Source organism: Eptesicus fuscus, chromosome 13, assembly GCF_027574615.1.
Source record: "Eptesicus fuscus isolate TK198812 chromosome 13, DD_ASM_mEF_20220401, whole genome shotgun sequence".
NCBI classification, from domain to species: Eukaryota; Metazoa; Chordata; class Mammalia; order Chiroptera; family Vespertilionidae; genus Eptesicus; species Eptesicus fuscus.
Window position 1 is genome coordinate 76,089,876 of NC_072485.1, and position 19,272 is coordinate 76,109,147.

Sequence of the window (19,272 nt, forward strand, 5' to 3'; positions counted from 1 at the left end):
TTGGCTTGAGAACACCTATCCATTTGTGTAACGCTTCAAGCATCAGGATGAAATGGGTACCTAACGGCTTTAACAGCTTAGAGGTTTTTCCCTCTTGTGACAAGTCAGAGGTAACAATCCAGGGCTGATATGGTGGCCTAATGGTGTCAACATTCCAGATCCCTTCCATTTTTCTGTTCTGCCATCCTTGGCACAAAACTAATCTTAAAGGTCACCTCATGGTTGCAAAATAGAAGCTGCTATTATATTGTGTTCCAGGAAGGATGATAAGAAAAAAAAAATTTTAATATCAAGCATAAGACTAGAGAGGTAAAACAGCAGGTCTCCAGCACGATGGCCAGAGAAGGGGCGGGGGATGCAGGGATTAACAGGCAGCATGGAGACCTAGCTGTAATGGCCCGAGTACGACCTGCTGAAGGTCTGACTTAGGGCAGTGCAGGAGTAGTGAAGAGGCTGTGAAACATAACTAAATGGTGAAACAGACTGGAGTTGATGAGATGCGAGGGAGTAGGAGAAATCAAAGTTGATTCCCAGCTTTCTGGCTTCATTTACTGGGGGCTGGGGGGGCACAGAGAACAGCGGAACATTGGAAATGAGTTCAGATTTGGACACATTTGAGTTCAAGATGGCTGTGCCACATGTAGGTGGAGATGTCCAGTGGTCAGTTGGATATGAATATGAAGATTGAGAGAGTGGTCAGGACTGGAGAATAAATAATAGCAAACCATCTGCAAACAAAGTGAATGCACTAGAGTCTCCCAGGGAGCACATATAGCAATGATTCTCAGTCCCATCCATCCTGGGGACTGAGATTAGATTATGTGTGGGTCATGGGAAAGAATCGCAGACTAAAAGGTCAAGGAACTGGAAACAAAATCAGGAGAGATTGGCATCTCAGAATCCCGGAGAGTTTCAAAGAGGGAACAGCTAATGGAATGCATATAAGAGAATGCATCTGAAAGAGCTTTGTAAACAAGCTCTCATTGGAAATGCATGTTCAGCTGATTTAAGCCGTGCCAAATGAAGCTCATTTCCTGGTATCTATAAGCCATCAGAGGATCCTGGCAGGAGGAACACGTCACGATCAATTATGATTTTCCCTGCTTGAATTTTACCGTGGCCTTACCCTCCTGACTCAGCATAAGCAGCCATGGGATGCAATATTTGCTTACCCTGATCCTCAGTGTCTTCCAGTCCCCGACAGGTCCATGACCTTTTGTTCTCCACTCCCCCCCACCCCCCCACCCACCCCACCACACACCCATGACACTCTCTTATATTGATTTCAGAGAGGAAGGGAGCGGGAGAAAGAGAGAAAAACATTATTGAGGAGAGAGAATCATTGATGGGCTGCCTCCTGCATGTCCCCTGTTGGAGATCGAGCCGGGCCCATGCCCTGACCAGAATCCATCCGTGACCTCCTGGTTCATAGGTCGGGGCTCAACCACCAAGCCACGCCAGCCAGGGCCAATGTAAGCATTTAAGCCCGTAACAGAGTTTTATCTAAATCTAGCCCTGGCCTTGGGTCTTTTCTGAACCTAAGCCAGTGGCTGCCCAGGGTCCCCGGGACGCCTGCGGTGCCCCCGGGGGCCTGGAGCCTGCAGCCTGCGCTTATTGTGTTGGTAACCTGGACTCCCGGACAGGGGCGCGCAGGGCGGGGCCGGAGCCGGGGCGGGGCGGGGCCGGAGCCGGGGCGGGGCGGGGCCGGAGCCGGGGCGGGGCGGGGCCAGCGCGAGGAGGCGGAGTCCGCGGGCGCCCAGTATAAAGGCGGCCCTTTCGGCACACACTGCGCGGCGCTGGAAGCGGGACTCTGGGTGCGCTATAAGGTAAGGCCTGGCGGTGGACCGAACCGCGCGCGGAGCTCGGCAGGCACGTGCGCCCCGGGGCAGCTGGGCCTGGACCGCCCCCTGCCCCTAGCGGGCCGTGCCTCCCCGGCCCGAACGCTGTCCCCTTGCGCGGGCCTCCGCGCCTTGGAGACGGCCCCAGCTTTTCCCCAAACCCCGGGGCCGGGTGTCCTCCGAGGCCCTGCCCTTCCCTCACCGGAGGCGCCTGGTTGCACGCTTTCAGCTCCCCAGAGAGCCCGGAAGAACCCCGGCTTTCCCTGCTTACAACAAAGAAAAAGGGGAGCGCGGGCACTCTTTCCGAAACACCCCAAATTCCGCGGGCCGTGCCCTCGATCCCCTCGGGAATATTTTCCTCGGACCCTAACCACGGAAGGGAAGCCCTTGCAGTTTAGGCGAAAGAAATTGCGCCTTGAAAGGAGGTTAACGCCATCCCTAAATGGTCACAGACCTGCTCCTAACGGACAGGCTAAAGTTTGAACTTTATTGCACCGGGCAGTGCTGAAAACCTGACATTTTAAGTCCAAGTTTGGTGTGAGGTTCTGTTTTGTTTTCTTTTTTTAACGTTATTTTTATTGTTGACACTGTTCCCGATGGAGCCTTTGTTTTCCTGGGCCGGCTTGGGCTGCGCTCTAAATAGGATCTGACAGCCGACTTTTAAAGAAACATTAAATCGTGATATGAATGGTTTTTAAGGAGAAGCAGGCTCTTTGAGGACCTTGGAAAATGTGTCTACTCACATATTCCATTTCTCTGACACGTAGGAACCTTTTTGATGAAAAAAATATGGCTCCTCCGCTGGCCCCGCCCCCGCCCCTGGCGCCGGCCCCGCTCTGCGCGCGGGGGTTGGCGACTCCAGGTCTGCGGCCCAGGTGCGGGCTCCAGGCCCCCTGGCCAGGGCGCTGGGCAGACCCGCGCGCCAGGTCCATGGCCCCGGCTCCTGGCCCAGGTTCAGAAAAGGTCCATGGCCAGGGCTAGGGCTAGATGCAGACCTTTAAGAAAAAATGTTAATTGATTCTTTGAGAAACATCGATTTGTTCCTCCACTTACGGATTCTTTGGTTGATTCTTGTATGTGCCCTGAATGAGAATCCACCCTCCACCTTGGCCTATGCCAACGCTTTAACCAACTGATCAAGACCTTTAAAACCTAGGAAAGTTATGGTGCCCTTCCATTTGTTATTGGGGAAAAAAGAAACTCCAAGACTTAGATTTCCGTGTGTGTGTGTGTGTGTGTGTGTGTGTGTGTGTTTGTGTTTACTATTATATTAAAATGTATTTCAAAACTCTTGTGCACATGCAAGCCTCACCCTGGGCCCTGCTGTTTACTGGTTGGATAATCCCGAGTGGACTACTTACTGTCATTTTCTTACCAGTAAAACCATAGAGCTTACTTTATTCCGTGTTACAAGGACTAAATGAGATAATTCATGGAAAGGGTTCAGTTTGGCACCTGATATGTGGGGGCCAAAGGTGGCTGTTAATAGTTCAGGTACCCATGTTCCCCACTGGGGACAGTTGACGCCCAGTTCTCCAAGGCAGGCACACAGAGCTCAGAATGTTAACAGGGAGGTGGCAGTGTTTCCCAAAATGGGGGGAAATTTATGACCCCCCAAAGCAGATAGGAAGTTGCCTTACTGTGGACCAAACATGCTTGAGATTTGTGGCTTCTGTATTTTCAAAGTAGAAACAGGAGATCGCTGAACTTTCTTGTACGAAAACATCCCATTAGGCTGAGTGACTTGGAAGATAAAAGCCCAAAGAGAATGGGTTTTAGGAGAGGACAGTGGTCATCTAATGGAATTCATCTTGAGCAGCTCCAAGCACAACCTCATAAAAGGATCCCATTAAAAACTCTGGGCCACTCTTGAACCTCAGCCAGACGTGCACAAACACACCCAAGCCCAGAGGTGCTTGAGCTTTTCTAACGAAGATGCTTTTTGCCTGCCCCCCATAGCTTTGTGACATATTCATTAAATGGTTGACTCTGCGGAATATCTTCATTAAGTAGCTGGCTCTGCAGTTAAAATCTCCAAGAGCAGGGCCATGAGTAGACTCTGTAATAAGAGGCCTTCTGGAAAGTCCTGGAACACATTTCCGAGAAGGCCCTGGTAACAGAAGCTTCAGGTTTGTGTAGTTCAGGGAGGTCTGGGGTGGTTGACTGGCAGCAGGACCCCAGAGTGGGAGGGGCTGCTCATTATGATGTGGCTTTTTGTTTGTCTCTCCCTACTGATGTGGCAAACCTCCGAGCCCTTGACACTACTAGTCACCAGGTAATGTGAGTTACCAGACCCTGGTGAATAGAAGTGGGATCCACCCAACTGTGGCTTTGCAACTGATCTGTTGCCTTGGGACAGGTAACTTCATCCCCCCAGGGCCTCCATTAATGAACTATAAAGCGAGAACTTTGGGTTTTATCTTTGAGGACTTGAAAGTTCATCAGCGTTTGAGGCCCCAGGCTCTCAGGAACAGTAACTATACTCTTGGGCATCTGTGAATCTCCTCCCTGGTGGTCTCAGTTTAGCAAATTTATTTCGGAAGCTGAATTCACAAGAAGTCTCCCCACTAGAGAGTAACTGGTGAAGCACTCACACCTGGTCTTAAATGTGGTTCTGCCATGTACCAGCTTTGAGGTGGGTGTATGAGTTTAAAATTGGGACTGAAACAAATCACTACAAACTTAGCAGCTTAACACAAAAGTATTACTCTTACAGTTTCGTAAATAAGAGCCTCAACGCGTTCAAGTCGAGGTGTTGGCAGGGCTGTGTTCCCTTCTGGAGGCTTTGTGGGAAAATCTAGTTAGCACAATTACAGTCCTTGTGGTTGGAGGACTGAAGTCCCGTTTCCTGGCTGAGTGTCAGTTGAGGACAGTTCTTAGCTTCTATTGCCTCAGCTGTGGCCCCCTTCCTCTTTCTTAAAATTCAGTAGTAGGTGAAATCGGTATCACTCTGAAGCTCTGGCCTCTTCTGTTTTCCCATATCTCTGAGACTGCTGCCTTCCTCTTCCTCTTAAATGTAGTCACCCAGCTTATTTTATACATTAGAATCAAAGGAGGTGACATAGGGTGGAATCCAGGAGATTCATTGGTGGTAGATTAGGGAGGTGAGAGAAAGCAAAGCTGATTTACGTTGGTGGGTTGCGGATGGTTAATAATTAACACTATAGCACAGAGAGATGGTATTCAGGGAACAAAATAACAGTGAGGAATGGTTCTGGGGCTTCGTGCTCTGGTGTGGTGGGTGTGCCCCACAGGGTCTGGCAAAGGAGAATACTCTGAAATTCCAAAGCTCTGTTATGTTAGATACAAAAAACAAAAAGAAAAAACCCACACAAAACAACAAAAAAACAAGATAGGTTCCCTTAAGGGAAAGACTAACCTTTGTCCAGGAAGCGGTAGGCCCATGACGTGACTACCTGCCGTGACCTGCTTTTAGTTGGAAATTTTTGTGTTCAGACCATCCTGTGTGGTTACTTCGGTTTCTGAGTTTGTAGGGCCTGCCACGCAGGCCTCCCCCAAGCTTGTAGGTTTAGCATGTGGTCCCCTTTTTGTCCACAGACAATTAAAAATCTCCCTGTGTCTTGACTTCCTTAGCAGACAAAAGAGGGTTTAAGGCATTCGGCCCTGCCTCCTCTCCCCTGATGCCCACTGCTACACATGTAGGCATGCATGTAGTGCGGACTCGTCTTCAGAGTTACCTGAGGAGGAAATAGGCCTCTGTGCTCCATCTTCAGCAAAGTCAGCTTTCAGTGGAGAATACCAACAGCATGTTGCCAGTCAGTTCCTGAATTTTCCCAGGGCAAACAGGGCGAGGAAAGAGTATAAGAACAAAGGCTAAGTATGTGACCAGCAGCACATTTCCCAGGAAGATCCGCCCGTCACAACTAGACAAAGGGAGGTGGAGACAACTAGAAAAGACAACTCATTTTTTTAAATAACCCAATAGGAGACAATAAAACCTAGGCGAGGTATGGGAGAATCGGGGGACTGTTAACCCCATAGTCCTCGGCCAATGAGGAACCGGGGGAAGGACTCTCACACGCTAGGGATAAATTGCCTGTGACAGGCTCTGGCGTGCCTGCTCACCCAGACACCCAATCTTGCAAGACTGCATTGAAGGTCCCATTTTCACCATACTTCATGTCTCTGAGTCCGTTATCTGACTTCGGACGGGTGAGCATTTCTCACTCCTGGAACTCCATTCACTTCCCCGGAGTGAACAAGGACGTGTTCCCATTATACTTGCGAAAGTGGGGGGCGGGAGCTTCCAGCACACCGCCGAGCTGTTGCCTCCTGTTCTGCTCCCGGATACAGGTTGGCGCCCTCCAGAGTCCCGCGTTGGGCCGGATGCCCTCAGTGGCATGGCCTGGAGAAGTGGCCTCCACTAGGCCGGCGCAGCCAGCAGCACAGGGTGCGATTACAGCAGAGCAGGAATCGCAGCTGCTGCGTTAAGTCCTTTCCTCACATTCTCAGTTGCCCGAACAACCTTTATGGGGGAAGCAGTGCTGGTCCCACTGCGTGGAGAAAGGGTGCGAAGCTACTAGAGGTTAGAGCTAGGGTGGGCCCGGGAGGTCCTGACTCGGCCCTGTGTGCTGTGACTCCCCACGGCTGCCCCCTCACCAGGATCCACAGCATTTCTTCAGTAAGCTGAGGTCTTAGGGCAGGAGAGGGACCCAGTGCTGCCCCATCTGAGCGCATCCTTTGGTTCATGGCACCCCACCTGGTAGATTTCCTGTTTTCTTGGCCTGCTAGCTCCTTCCCCGTGTTTCCTGACAACCCCCCCCCCCCCCCCCGACCTTCCAATTCCTGGTTTCTGCGATAACCAGTCAGTAGTCAGTCATTTGCTGGTTCCTGACCGTTCTTTGTGTGTCTTCCTTCCAGATTCAGTAGACAATGGGAAGCAAAGGAGGGTTCACCCTGCTCGGGCTCTTGATCGTCCTTTCTGTCCTCTGTGATTCAGGTGAGTGGTCCCGAGGGACATGGATCTCGCCCACCTGGGCCCCCTTGGCCACCCGCTTCCTTCTTCGTAGGCCTCAGAAGACTGAGCTGATGCCCCTGGCCTCCGCCTGGCGTTGGTGGCTTTGCCTTCCAGTGTTACAGGCCCAGGGTCGTGTGCCAACTCCTTCCTGCGTTACAGCCTTCCTGAGTTACAGCCATTCTGGGTTACAGAGCTGCTTGTGGGGTGGGGGAGGGGCGGAGGGGGTACTCTCAGCAGCTTAAGTTTCACCCTCTCCCCACAAGCTGCTGGGACACCAGTGGACCCACCATTAGAGTGCTGTGCTCTGTCCTTCTGCCCCGACCTCTGTGCGCCACGAAGAGGATGGCGCTCATCGTAGCAGCTGATGCTTCTAGCATTTCTGCGCCGATCGCTGTTCTGAACACTTCACAGGCGTTTACTTACTTAATCCTCCCGTCCACCCTATGGAGTAGGCCCTGTTTTTATCGCCGTTTTACCAGTACAGTTGACAAGACGGGGGCCCAGAGAGATTAAAGAGCTTGTAAACTGTCCCACGGAAGTGGCATAGCCCGAATTTGAACCCAAACCGCTTGGCACCAGACCATCTGCTCTGAACTCCTTCACCGCCCTGCCCCCCCTCCCTGGCTCCTGGAGGTATTCGTGTGTTTCTGAGTCTTAGCCTCTGTAACACTGGACACACCAGTGTGACTTGCTTTGCTTCATCAGAAGGATCAAGTTTTTCATTTTCTGCCTGCGTCATAGTGGTGCCGCCAGTTGTGTGCGGGGAGGGGACAGAGAAGGAAATAGCAGTGCGGTGAGCAAAAGAACGAAGGTATCTGCCATGCTGGAGCAGGTCTCACATATTAGTCGCTTTAGTGGCCACCATATAGTGAATGCCTGTTACGTAGTAGGGACTGTGCCGAGCCCGCCCTCATTGCATCCTTCCAGCCATCCCGTGAGGGGTTAGTTTTGTTAAACCCATTTTATAGTTTGAAGCTGAAGCAAAGAAGAAACCAGCCCAAGGACACATTTGAATATTCTCTCCCTTTGCGGGGAGGGGGGGGGGGGAGGGGGAGGGGAGAAGTGATGACTCATCTCCTTCCCTCCTCCCTCCCCACCTCTGCTGATTCTAGCCAGGGGATGTTACATTACAACACTACATTACTGTCTGGATTCTTCTAGCCAGTGTGTGTTCTGTAGTTAGAATAACCTGGTCATGCCCCTTTCCAAAGTCTGTTGATGGCACAGGCCTGGGTGTGGGGCCATCAGCTGTTCTGTGACAGGCCCCTCGTCCGAGAGTCGGCATCTGGAGCAGATCCTTCTACCCAGGCTTAGCAGTGAAAAGATCAAAACAGTCGACCGATGACTTATTGCTGGTCCCTGACCTGGGTCTCCCCCATAATTTGTGCCATTTTCTTCTCTTTCCCACTCAGGACGGTTAGAAGAATGACATGGTTAGACCACGCTGCGGTTTCAGAACTGGCAGCCTTGATTTGAGGCCCGCTCTCTCACTTAGTAGCTGTGTGAACCGGGGCAAGTTAGTTAACGCCTTAGTCTTAGCTTCCTCTTGAAAAACATGGTGATGGAGATCACTGAGCCTACCTCTTAGAACAGTTCTGTGAAGGCTGAGCTTCACACGTAGGTGCCCAGATGTGTGAACACTGAACGAATGAATGTGTGAGCTCTGAACGCTTCTGCCCCACTGAAGTTCCAAACGCGAGCTTCCACTCTGACTCAAGGATGGGTGGTCAAGAAGGCGCATGAACTCTAGCTCTAGCCAGGAGAAAATTCGAGGCCATGGGCAACCAAAGAGCCAGGCTAGAACAATCCCTCCCTCTCCCATTCTTTCCGCTCCTGCGTGTGCACACACCGGGAGCAGAGAAGAGAAAAACTGCCTCTTGACCCTTCTCATGGCGGCTCCCTCACGCAGGCATGACAAACACTTCCTGGGAGGTGAGGCAGAGTGGGATAACGGAGCCCTGCCCCAGGCGTGGCAGAAGGCCAGCGGGAGGAGGAAGGTCATGTCTCTAATTAGAAGAGGGTGTGTCCGCATGAATCAGGAGCGTCGTCCTGGAACTCTTCTCTGCCTCTCCCCATGACAGATGTGAAACAGGAACTATCTTTTTCTCGTCACCGTTGATCTAAAGTGGAGAAGGAAAAATAATCCAGCAAAACCTGAAGTCTAGCTAGCAAAGAGGAACCCTAAGAACATGAACAGGAGCAGAATCGATGTTCACATCAGAGAACCAAAGGCGGTTTGCATCCGATGGAGCCGGTTCTCGTGCTCGGTGACGCCTGGGTGCCCCACCTGCCTGGGTTTGAGGTGTTCTCTCTCCCTTGATCACGTGTGCTGCTGGCCATGGGTCAGCTGCTGAGCAGGGAGCAGCTTCCGTGAGGGCACCTGACCCAGAGGTCATCATCTCTGTAGAGGCCAGAGAGCAAATGGTGAGGTTTTGCAGGCCAACAGACAAATTCAAGGATATTGTGTCAGCTTTTATAGAAATAACGAGAGAAAACAAGACAGATTTTCAGTTGACAAAATTTGAAATGTTATCATTGAATACAGTTATTTGTAATACAGATCTACTAACGGGAAGAATGGAATTCTTTCTGGGAGAAGAACATTTTGCTTCCTTGGGTTTCAGAAATTAGTGTTCCCTCTCATCCAGTTGGTGGCAAGTATTCATCTGTTAGTGCGGATCTGTAGTGAGCTGTTCTGTAGTTCATCTTCGAAAATGTCTTTTCACACAGGTAGCTACCACCAAGTACTGATTATTAATCCATGGAAATGTGATTTCATAGAGCATATTTGTTGCTGGGGAGGCATTTATAGAATTTTTGTGAGCTTATTCAACTTCCAGTTGAAATGCTTAATTAGAATAGTTATATGGATTTTTAAATACGGAAATTTCCTTTGCACTTGCATCAGGGTCCAAAAATGTAAATTTATGTTGCCATGAAAGAAGCTCCTAGATGCATTGAATTTTGAGTCTCACCTGTGGTTGCCTCGAGAAATCAGGGCCAGACCACATGGTTTCTCGTGCCTCATGGTCTGCAGGCCAGATGTTCCCACCTCTGATCTAGGTCTAAGCCACGGTTTAGCTCCCATCTGGTGGGGGCTCTGAATCTTTCCAGCTCACAGAGGGGCTTGCTGCCCCATTGTCTATTTTCAGTTTGTTGCATCTCACACTTATTTCCTCTAAGCCCCAGCTGAGAGTTTAGAGGTCCCCTCAGAGGTCAGCTGCCTCTCCCAGCCTCTTGCAGCTCATATCTTTCTCTCTGCCTACCCTAACAGTCTGAGCTTGGAGAAATCTACCTGCTGCAAGTGTGTGTGGGAAAGCAAGCATGCTGACCTCTGCCCCGTCGTCATGGAGAGGGTGGGCTTCCTGCTGCAGCCAGGAGGGCAAGTCAGTGCTGGTCTACCAGATTCTGATGGCTTTTCTTCCTCATTCTAGGTCATAGCCTGCGGTGCTACTCCTGTCTCAACCCAGGGGGTGCGTGCGATCTCATCTCCAACTGTTCCGTTAATTTTGATGCATGTCTCTACGTCAAAGCCGGTAAGAGCCTCCCCGCCTCTCTCTCCTCAGGGTAATGGGATGATGGAAACCTGGAGAAAATATTGGGCCACTCTACCCTCATTAGACTTGCATCCAACAAGTAACAGGTACCATTTCATAGCATCAGCTACATGTAGCACTAAGCACTTCTCATGTGTTTTTAATGGAATGCTTCTCACCTACCACTCAGGGTGATGTTTTTTATTCTCAGTTGACAAATGAGGAAACAGAGGCTCAGATGAAGCAACAGACTAAGGACAAGTAACCAACCCAGGATTTGAATGTGGGAATCCATCTATTCCAATGCTTATTCTCTTAACAGCAATGCTGGCCGCCTCCCAGTCTTTTAAGAGCCTCCTGTGTGTCAGAGTCTGAGCAAGTGGCTAGGAATGCAAAGATGAAGAAAGGTGATAAGATTATGGCAGAGGCCTGTGTATTAGCTGTGTCAGAAATATAAAAGGAGAAAAGTGTTCCCGAGTGTGACAAAGGCAGGTGCCACCCAAGGTTTGTGGCCTCAGAGAGCAGGACGCTCAGGGAAACGGGGTGGGGACCGCTAAGACTGCATTTCCCATAGTGGCCAGGCCCTAGAGTCTCTGTCTCCATAAATCCTATTAAAATAGGATCTAGGAAGTGGTGGACGGAGGAAGGAAACAAGCAACAGCGTGCCCTCTTCAGTTCTTGGTGGATGTGGTTCTGGGTTGAATCTATGTGTGGAAATGATACTGGCGAGGAATGGCTATGTCTGGGTCTCCATAGTTAGGTAATGCGCATCAGTTGTATATGAGCACAGAGACCTGGTTCTTTCTTAAACCTGCCACCAATAGGTTCTTTCTGCCTCTTTTTTACTTATAAAAGGTGTGTGTTTGATGGTAGAGGTGGGGAGGAACCCGGGAAGAGGGAGGTAGACTAGAGCCAAAATATTTTTTCCAGCTCTCAAATCCCATTGTTTCTTACCTCAATTATTAGGCTTTTATTTTAATTTTTTCCAACTTTATTAAAGTAAAGATTGGGTATATTTAAGGTGTACAAGGTGCTGATTTGATGATGTACATATACATTATGAAATGGTGACCACAATCAACCTAATTAACACATCCATCATCCCACATAGTCACCTTTTTGTGTGAGGGAGAACACGTAAGATCTATTCTCTTAACAAACTTCAAGTATACAATACAGTATTGTTAACTACAGTCACCGTGCTGTACACGGGACCCTCAGAACTTACTCATCTTAGAATGACTCGTTAAGCTTTAAAAATGCTTGATGTAAACAATGAGGCACACGTCCTAGAAAGGCCGAAGCCCAGAACACTGACTTCACCAAATGCTGGCAAATGCTGGCAACAATAGGAACTCCCATCTATTGCTGGTGAAAATGGAAAATGGTGCAGACAGTTCGGTAGTTTCTCCAAGAAACTAAACATACTGTCACCATATGAGTCAGAAATTGTGTTCCTCGATATTTACCCAAACGAGGTGAAAGCATATCTGCCCACCTTGACCTGCGTACAGATGCTGGTAAGTTTTATTTATGAGTGCCCAAACCTGGAGCAGCCAAGATGGCCTTCAGTAGGTGAATGAATAAATCAACAGGCACATCCAGACAGTAGACTGAAAAGAAATGCGTGATCAAGCCATAAAAGGCATGAAGGGAACTGAAATATACTAGTATTTTCCCAAGTGAAAGAAGCCAACCTGAGAAGGCCGCATCCCACATCATCCCCACAAGAGGACATTTTGGAGCAGGTAAAACTAAGGGACAATGAAAAGTCAGCGGCTGCCAGGGGTTAGCTGAGAAAAGGGAGGGCGATGAAGTAGAGCACAGAATTTTTAGGGCGATGAAACTGCTCTCTGATACTATAACGGTGGATACATGTCACACACATTTGTCAAACCCCTTAGAATGTACAAAACCCAGAGGGAACCCAAGTGTCAGTTCTGGACTCTGGGTGATAATGCTGAGTCCCTGTAGGTTCATCAGTTGGAAAAAATGTCCCGCTTTGGTGTGGGATGTTCATCGTGTGGGAGGATGTTTGGGGTGGGGGTGCCAGGGAGCTCTATGGGAACTCTGTACTTTCTGCTCAGTTTTGCTGTGAATCTAAAACTCCTCAAGGACGAATCTATTTTTTAAGAAGGATAACGTGAATCTTAATGTTTTTTCTTCTCATGAACATTAGTCCCCTTACTTAAGCTAGACATCTTGGAATAGATATATTCTGACCTTACTGTAAGGCAGATACTAACAGAGCATCTAAATCCCCCTCCAGCTCTGGAGACATCAGCCTGGGAGAGGCAGGGCACACTCTCATAAACATGAGTCAGAGGCCGGGAACTGCATTAGAGAAGGCATTTAATTACTCTAGCCACCCCCACCCCCACCCCCCAGCTGTAAAATGGGAATGCCTATCTCCTGAGGCCAGTGAAGCACTTAGAGGAGAGAGTGGGTATCATTGTGCTGTGCAGATTCCGTCCAGAAGAGAGGCAGGTGTTGGGTGTTCCCTGAAACACCATTTACTGGCATCCTGGCCGGGTCCTGGAAGTGTAAACCGTGTACTTGGAGTCTGGCAGGAGTGTCTGATGGCGGTGTCAAGTGATCACTGCCGTAATGGCCTGCTACACAGGCACACTACGAGGGTTGTGCGCTGTTGCTCGGTGAAGGTAGGCTCAAGCCAAATCTTTGAAGAGAGTGGGGAGGGTGTGCCGAGCAGAGCGAGAAAACCTCTAACATCCCAGTGACTTGGATATCATCCACTTTTATTTGGGTGATTCCGATCGTGGCTTTGGTGAGAGACGAACTCTCCTAAGGTTATTATGCAAATGAGATAATTCAAGTGAAGTGCTTGGCTCACTGCAGGACACTCAGTAAGTGGCTCATCGGTAGCAATGATTAATACATTACTTACCCTCTGTTCTCCCCAAGCGGTTAGGCTTCCCTAATTAAAATTCTGTTAGCTTTAATGCGTTCCCAGTTCCAATGCCTGAGTACTGTTACATGCAGCAATAACTTGTCCTATTCAACAGCACCCTCAGCACAGTGTTGGAAGCACACACTTACATACCGATGACCAAGCATGTACAGCCTCGGCTACACTTGCTCACACTTCAGTGTGGGCCTCTCAGAGGTGGTAAGCCGCCTGTGAAGAACAGCCAGGATGGAGTTGGGTGGGTGTAGTTCAGTGAGTCACCAGGGTGGGGCAAGTGGAGTTTAATCAGGATTTGGCACCTGCCGGCACCTCTGCAGACTGTGGGGAGAGTGCTCAACGCAGGAACACTGGCAGCTGTCCCTCCAGCCCTTGTCCTGAAGCCACACGATCCAGTGTTCCCCTCTCTGTGCCCTGGTGCCTTTTGGGCTGCTGGCTCTTTGCTGTAGCTTAGGGTGAATGTTTGCGAGTGAGTGAATCTGTGTGTGGGCCCTTTAAGAGGGTGCCTGGGTTGCCAGCAGCCCTCCATCTCACCAGATGGAATCCCCGCTGATCTTTTTTTTTTTTTTTTTTTAATATTTTATTGATTTTTTTACAGAGAGGAAGAGAGAGGGATAGTTAGAAACATCGATGAGAGAGAAACATCGATCAGCTGCCTCTTGCACACCCCCTACTGGGGACGTGCCCGCAACCAAGGTACATGCCCCTGACCGGAATCGAACCCGGGACCCTTCAGTCCGCAGGCCGACGCTCTATCCACTGAGCCAAACCGGTTTCGGCTCCCCGCTGATCTTTACAACCAGATGTTGTGGAGACTCCTCTTCCCAGCACTGGTGCTCCAGGCTGGGGGACCTGGTGTGGGGGCTGGGACCCCGCACCCCTCGTGGGGTACCTCTGCAGCCAAGATATCCCTCCTGATTCTCAACTGCTGCATGTGGGTGTGAGACCAGCCTGTCTCTCCTCTCTGTCCTCCTATCAGTCTCAATGTGGCTGATGCTTTATATCCTTAGTTTACAGGAGCTCCATTCACTAGTCTTCAGATAGTTCTCAGGGTGTTTGTTCTGTAATTTAGTGGTAATTTTGATGTGTTCATGGGAAGAAGCAAGCACAGCATTTATCTACTCGACCATCGAGACCGGAATTTCTCATTGTAGTTTTGATTTGTATTTTCCTGAGAGTATTTTCCTGATGACTAATGATGCTAAGCATCTTTTCATGCATTTATTGGCCATTTGTATATCTTCTTTGGAGAAATATCCACATCCTTTGCCCATTTTTTAATTGGGTTATTTGTATTTTTATTGTTGAGTTGTGTTTTATATATTCTGACTAGCCTCTTATGTCAGATATGATTTGCATACCTTTTACCCTCTTTTGTGTATTTCTTGATAGTGTTCTTTGAAGCATAGACGTTCTTAATTTTGATGAAGTCCAATTTATCTATTTTCCTGCATGTTTTTAAAACTCAGGCTCTTCCACATCAACACCTACAGGTGTATGTCATTACTATCCATATGAATATCATTGTATGGAGCTCTACAGTAATTTCTTCAGACACTTCTTTTATTAATGGGCTGGTTTTATAGTTTACTAGAGGCCTGGTGCACAAAATTCATGCACTTGGGGGCGGGGGGTCCCTCAGCCTGGCCTGCATCCTCTCGCAGTCTGGGAGCCCTTGGGGGATGTCCAACTGACGGCTTAGGCCGCTCCCCAGGGGAACATCTTAGCGCTGCTGTGGAGGCGGGAGAGGCTCCCGCCACCACCACTGTGCTTGCCAGCCATGAGCCCAGCCTGGCTTCTGGCTGAGCAGTGCTGGCTGCTCTCTGACATCCCCCGAGGGGTCCCAGATTGTGAGAGGGCACAGGCCAGGCCGAGGGACCCCACCGGTGCACGATCGAAGCTGGGGAGAGATGCGGGAGGTTGGCCAGCCGGGGAGGGGCCATGGAGGTGCTCCAGGGCATGTCTGGCCCTTCTCACTCAGTCCTGATCAGCTGGACCCCAGCAGCAAGCTAACCTACCGGTCAGAGCATCTGCCCCCTGGTGGTCAGTGCACATCATAGCGAGCAGTTGAGTGCCTTAGCACATCATTAGCATATTACACTTTGATTTGTTGAACGGCCAACCTGTCGACCGCACACTTAGCATATTAGGCTTTTATTATATAGGAGGATTGCTGTTACAGATAGTACTACAATGACCATTTGGGGGGGCATATATCTTAACCTTTTTTACAAGTAATGTCATAGAATAAAATCTAGAAGTGGAATTGCTGGATCATGTTGTGGGCATGTGTTTAAAAATCTGGGTAAGTCTCTTAAAACATCAGTATGATTGCCTGTTGCCTCCCCTCCACACACAATCCTACTGGCTCTGATGAGACTTTGGTTTTATGGGAAAGTTCCATTGAGAGCTGTGTCATCACTTACTTAACTGTTCCCCTTTGCAACCCAACTGGGATGCCCATTCTTGCCCACATGTCTCTACTGCCACAAGGTCAGTTCCCAGGAGTAGAATTGAGGGCTCAAAGGCAGGTATGGAACTTTTCCCGCTTGTTTGCTTACCCTTGTGTGTGTTTCTCCCACAGAGACACGGACATACTACCAGTGTTGGAAGTTTGATAACTGCAACTACAACTACCTCTCAAAAAACTTAGGAGAGAAGACTCTACAGTACGAATGCTGCCAGAAGGACCTGTGTAACAAAAGCGGTGGGACGAGCCTAACAGGGACCATCGCTCTGCTGGTGACTCCGCTGCTCATAGCGTTCTGGAAACTTCTCTAAATCAATAACAGGAGCGGTTCTCCTCACTCCCTGCTTCTGTGTATTCCTTATTTCCTGTGCTGCCACAAAAGCTTTCTATTTCCTTACTGGATCCTGTTGGGAAAGACCAAAACTAGCGTGAGCAACTTGGATAAGGGAGAGAGAGAGAGAGCTGGAAAACCAGTCCTGTTTGCAGAGAAGGCTCCTCTGAGGGAGGAAGTGTAGGAGTGAAGCCTGTGCCACGTTAGCTGGGTTAGTGGCGTGCTGCTTCCTCTGCTCGTTGCAGTAATAGCTTGAGTAGATTCTCTGCCATCGGCACTTGTTTCCCCGCGTGTTCCTTGGATGTAGTTACCAGTATGATCAGTGCTTTTGTCGGGGGCGGGGGGGGGGGGGGCGTTGGAGCAGAGGGGCTCTTTTCACCAATCTCTTTCACGGGATGCTGTCATCCCCTCCTTTTATGGCCCCTGTGTTGCCATGTAGGCATGATGAATGTTCCAGATGTGGGCTGTCAGGGGCAACGAGATTCTAAATGCAGAGTGATTGGAATGACTGCTGTATTCTCCACTGGAAGGTGTCTGGCAGAGTAGGAGATAGGCTTTCCAAGGTGGCAGGGCATAGAGGCACCAGGTCTGCCTTTAGAGAGGTACCAGTGGCTGAAATCTGAATTTTCTTCTTTACCTAAATTTTGTATGGGCTTTGCTGTCTTTCCCTAAAAACAACTTAAGCACTCAATTAATGGTGTGTTAAAACTATTCCCCTCCCCTTTTCATTGGAATGATGGCATATTTTCGCTTTGTCACAACAGTTCAAGACTAAATATTTGGACATGCTTTGCTACAAGTGATTTACAGTATCGTGTGCTTATTTTGAGTATTATCAGTGGGAATACCCGCATGTGTATGTAGATTATAAGAATGCAATGGGAAGATGTCATCACGAGCAGCAACAGGCCCGCACGGATGTTCTGCCTGCTGACGTCAAGCCTGTTGACTCCTAGCTGCCTCGGCACAGATCACGTGATGCTCATTTGTAAGGGCCGTCAGCATCCTCACAAATGCCAAGACTTTGAGAAGCTCTACCAGTTTCCTAAAGAGAGAGAGAGACCCCTTTTCAGGAGGGCAAAGTCTTCCTTTTTTTGTGTGTGTGGATGCTGGTGAATAATTCTCAAGATCTGGTAGACTTAGTAACATTTATATTCTTATAACCTTGTCTGCTTTTAACAGCATGGCCTGACTTGCCGATGCAAGTGAGATTTCTTGATTAACATTTAAAAGAACAAAAGGCCTTGATTATGTAATCTGCGAGATAAAGCGGAACGAATGATGCCTTTTTGAAAATAAAATGTAATCACATGCATGCGTGTGGTCATTGGGCCCGGAAGGATGGCAGCATACGCAGCATGCCCAATGCCAGGAGAGAGCGTGGGCCGTGCCAGTTGTCTCCTGTTGATGCCATAGACAAATAAAGACTTCCTCATCCAGACCTGGCGTTCCCTGTGCTCTGTGTTCCCGGTTGGCTCCGTGCTTTTCCTTACGTCATCTTTCATTCTGTTCCAAGACAAAATGGTAGTTGTGACTCTTTCCCTAACAGGACTTTTTCTGCCCGAGGAAGTACTGGCCATGCCACAGCCACTGGCGTATAGGATTAGTCGCCATAAAACTTGTCTTTGTCTAAACTAAAGCTTCCTGTTTGTGCACACCTACATTATTTTGGAGTAAAATAAATGACCACAGTACTTCTGGGTGGGTGTCTGTGGGTTCATTGTAGGTAAGGATGTCCTTTTCGGTCCAGAGCCTATGGGATGGGGGGCGGGGCGGGCGGGGACAGCATGCACCCTGCAGAGGGTGGGTGCACTGAACTGGGGGTCAAGGTTCGGGGATTGTGGAGTGGGGAGCTTCTTTTCTGTGATGCGCTTTCCTAGGCGTGCTGCCATTCCCATCCTCGCTATTATTGGCTACATGCAAGTTAGCCAACCCCAGTACGTTGGGCCTATAACTTCAGCTAGTGCTCATGCTGGCTCAACTCGCCCCGCTCGGTCTGGCGATATCTTTTACAGATAGGTCACTATCAACCAACCTGGAATACTGTTGGGGTGGCCCTTGAATGTGTTGGTGTGATAGGGTGCTATGGCCAGAACTGAAACTCAACATTATAATTCATTGACTCGACTAGTATAGCTAAAGGGGGACCTGGCACCAAATTCTTCAACAGGGAATGTCGTGGTCACAGCTTGAGGGCTTACTGTGTGCCAGCCACTATTGGAAGCACTATGTATACGACTTCATGTTGCTCTGTAACTGAACAGTATTGCCTATACCCAAATCCATCAGTGTTCACAAATCACCGTTCTCTACTTGTTTTACTGACTGGCACTGTGCCTGGGCAGCTGCGCATGGAGTGAGTAAGGTCTCCATGTCATAACTCCCTCAGACCTGTGTTGCTGGAACTGGTTTGAGAACGTTTCTGTTCTTTGTAACCAAACATCACTGACCAAGATAACTACTAGAAGAGTTACCTGACAAATGCTAGCTAAGCCGCCCTTTCCCCTGAGCTATGGGAAGAAGTTGAAAACACACCAATGATTGGTTTGGAAATAACGTATATACTTTGTGAATAAAGTAGCTTTGAGGTTTTTTTAAAATTTCGGTTTACAGTAAGATCTCTCTGCAATAGACCTTTACTTAGATGCAATACATTCGCAGCACAATGTAAAGGCCCTTTTTCATGCTCCTCTCACTGACGAGCTCTGAGGCCTTGGGCATGCTCCCTCACCCCTCTGACCCTCTGTGTCATCATCAGTTGTAACAATGGTACCTGCCATAATGGACATTGGCTTTTTAGCCACTGGGCCTCTGTTCCCCCTCTCTTCTGATAACCGCAATTATCTGCTGGGGAATCAATTCCACCCTGGAAGTGCAAGTCTTGGGGGGACTTTTCATGAAGGTGGTCTAGCCGCCTCTCGCCGGGAGCTGGGCAAGGTCTCTCCTGCAATTTAAGTCTTGAGTGGAGTTAGACAAGGACTGAAGATATTTTTGGGTTGAAGCGGTGAGTCTCTCAGGAAGGCTACAATTAACGGACAACTTAGAGTAACTTAATCAGAGTGGGATTCTCTTGCATAAGAAGGCAGGCATCTCCTGGCCTTGGTTCAGCTGCTCAACGCCATCAGGTGCATGGCATATTCTTGGTCTTTCCCTCATGATCACAGAGTGACTGCGGACTGCCACGTCCAGGGCAGGA

At 49.1% G+C, this 19,272-nt stretch overlaps 2 protein-coding genes across 3 annotated transcripts in view; both read left to right on the forward strand.

Moving 5' to 3' along the window:
• Window positions 1–19,272, forward strand: part of LMO2 (LIM domain only 2) — a 208,958-nt gene that overhangs the window by 73,955 nt on the left and 115,731 nt on the right. The window lies entirely within an intron of this gene.
• Window positions 1,751–17,517, forward strand: CD59 (CD59 molecule (CD59 blood group)). Of its 2 annotated transcripts, none has more exons than XM_008146823.3 (4): window positions 1,751–1,826; window positions 6,720–6,798; window positions 10,251–10,352; window positions 15,860–17,517. In XM_008146823.3, the coding sequence occupies exons 2-4, from the start codon at window positions 6,732–6,734 to the stop codon at window positions 16,054–16,056; spliced, it is 366 nt and encodes a 121-aa protein (XP_008145045.1). In that variant the 5' UTR covers window positions 1,751–1,826; window positions 6,720–6,731; the 3' UTR covers window positions 16,057–17,517. The 2 variants fall into 2 exon arrangements, with proteins under 2 accessions (XP_008145045.1, XP_028009487.1); XM_028153686.2 differs by lacking the exon at window positions 1,751–1,826 and adding an exon at window positions 4,106–4,197.

Excerpts from the sequence above, each read along its gene's own strand:
- CD59 (XM_008146823.3), top strand. The coding sequence starts at position 6,732 with ATGGGAAGCAAAGGAGGGTTCACCCTGCTCGGGCTCTTGATCGTCCTT. Across the intron at positions 6,799-10,250 it reads TTCTGTCCTCTGTGATTCAG|GTCATAGCCTGCGGTGCTAC; the intron begins GTGAGTGGTCCC and ends TCCTCATTCTAG. Across the intron at positions 10,353-15,859 it reads ATGTCTCTACGTCAAAGCCG|AGACACGGACATACTACCAG; the intron begins GTAAGAGCCTCC and ends TTTCTCCCACAG.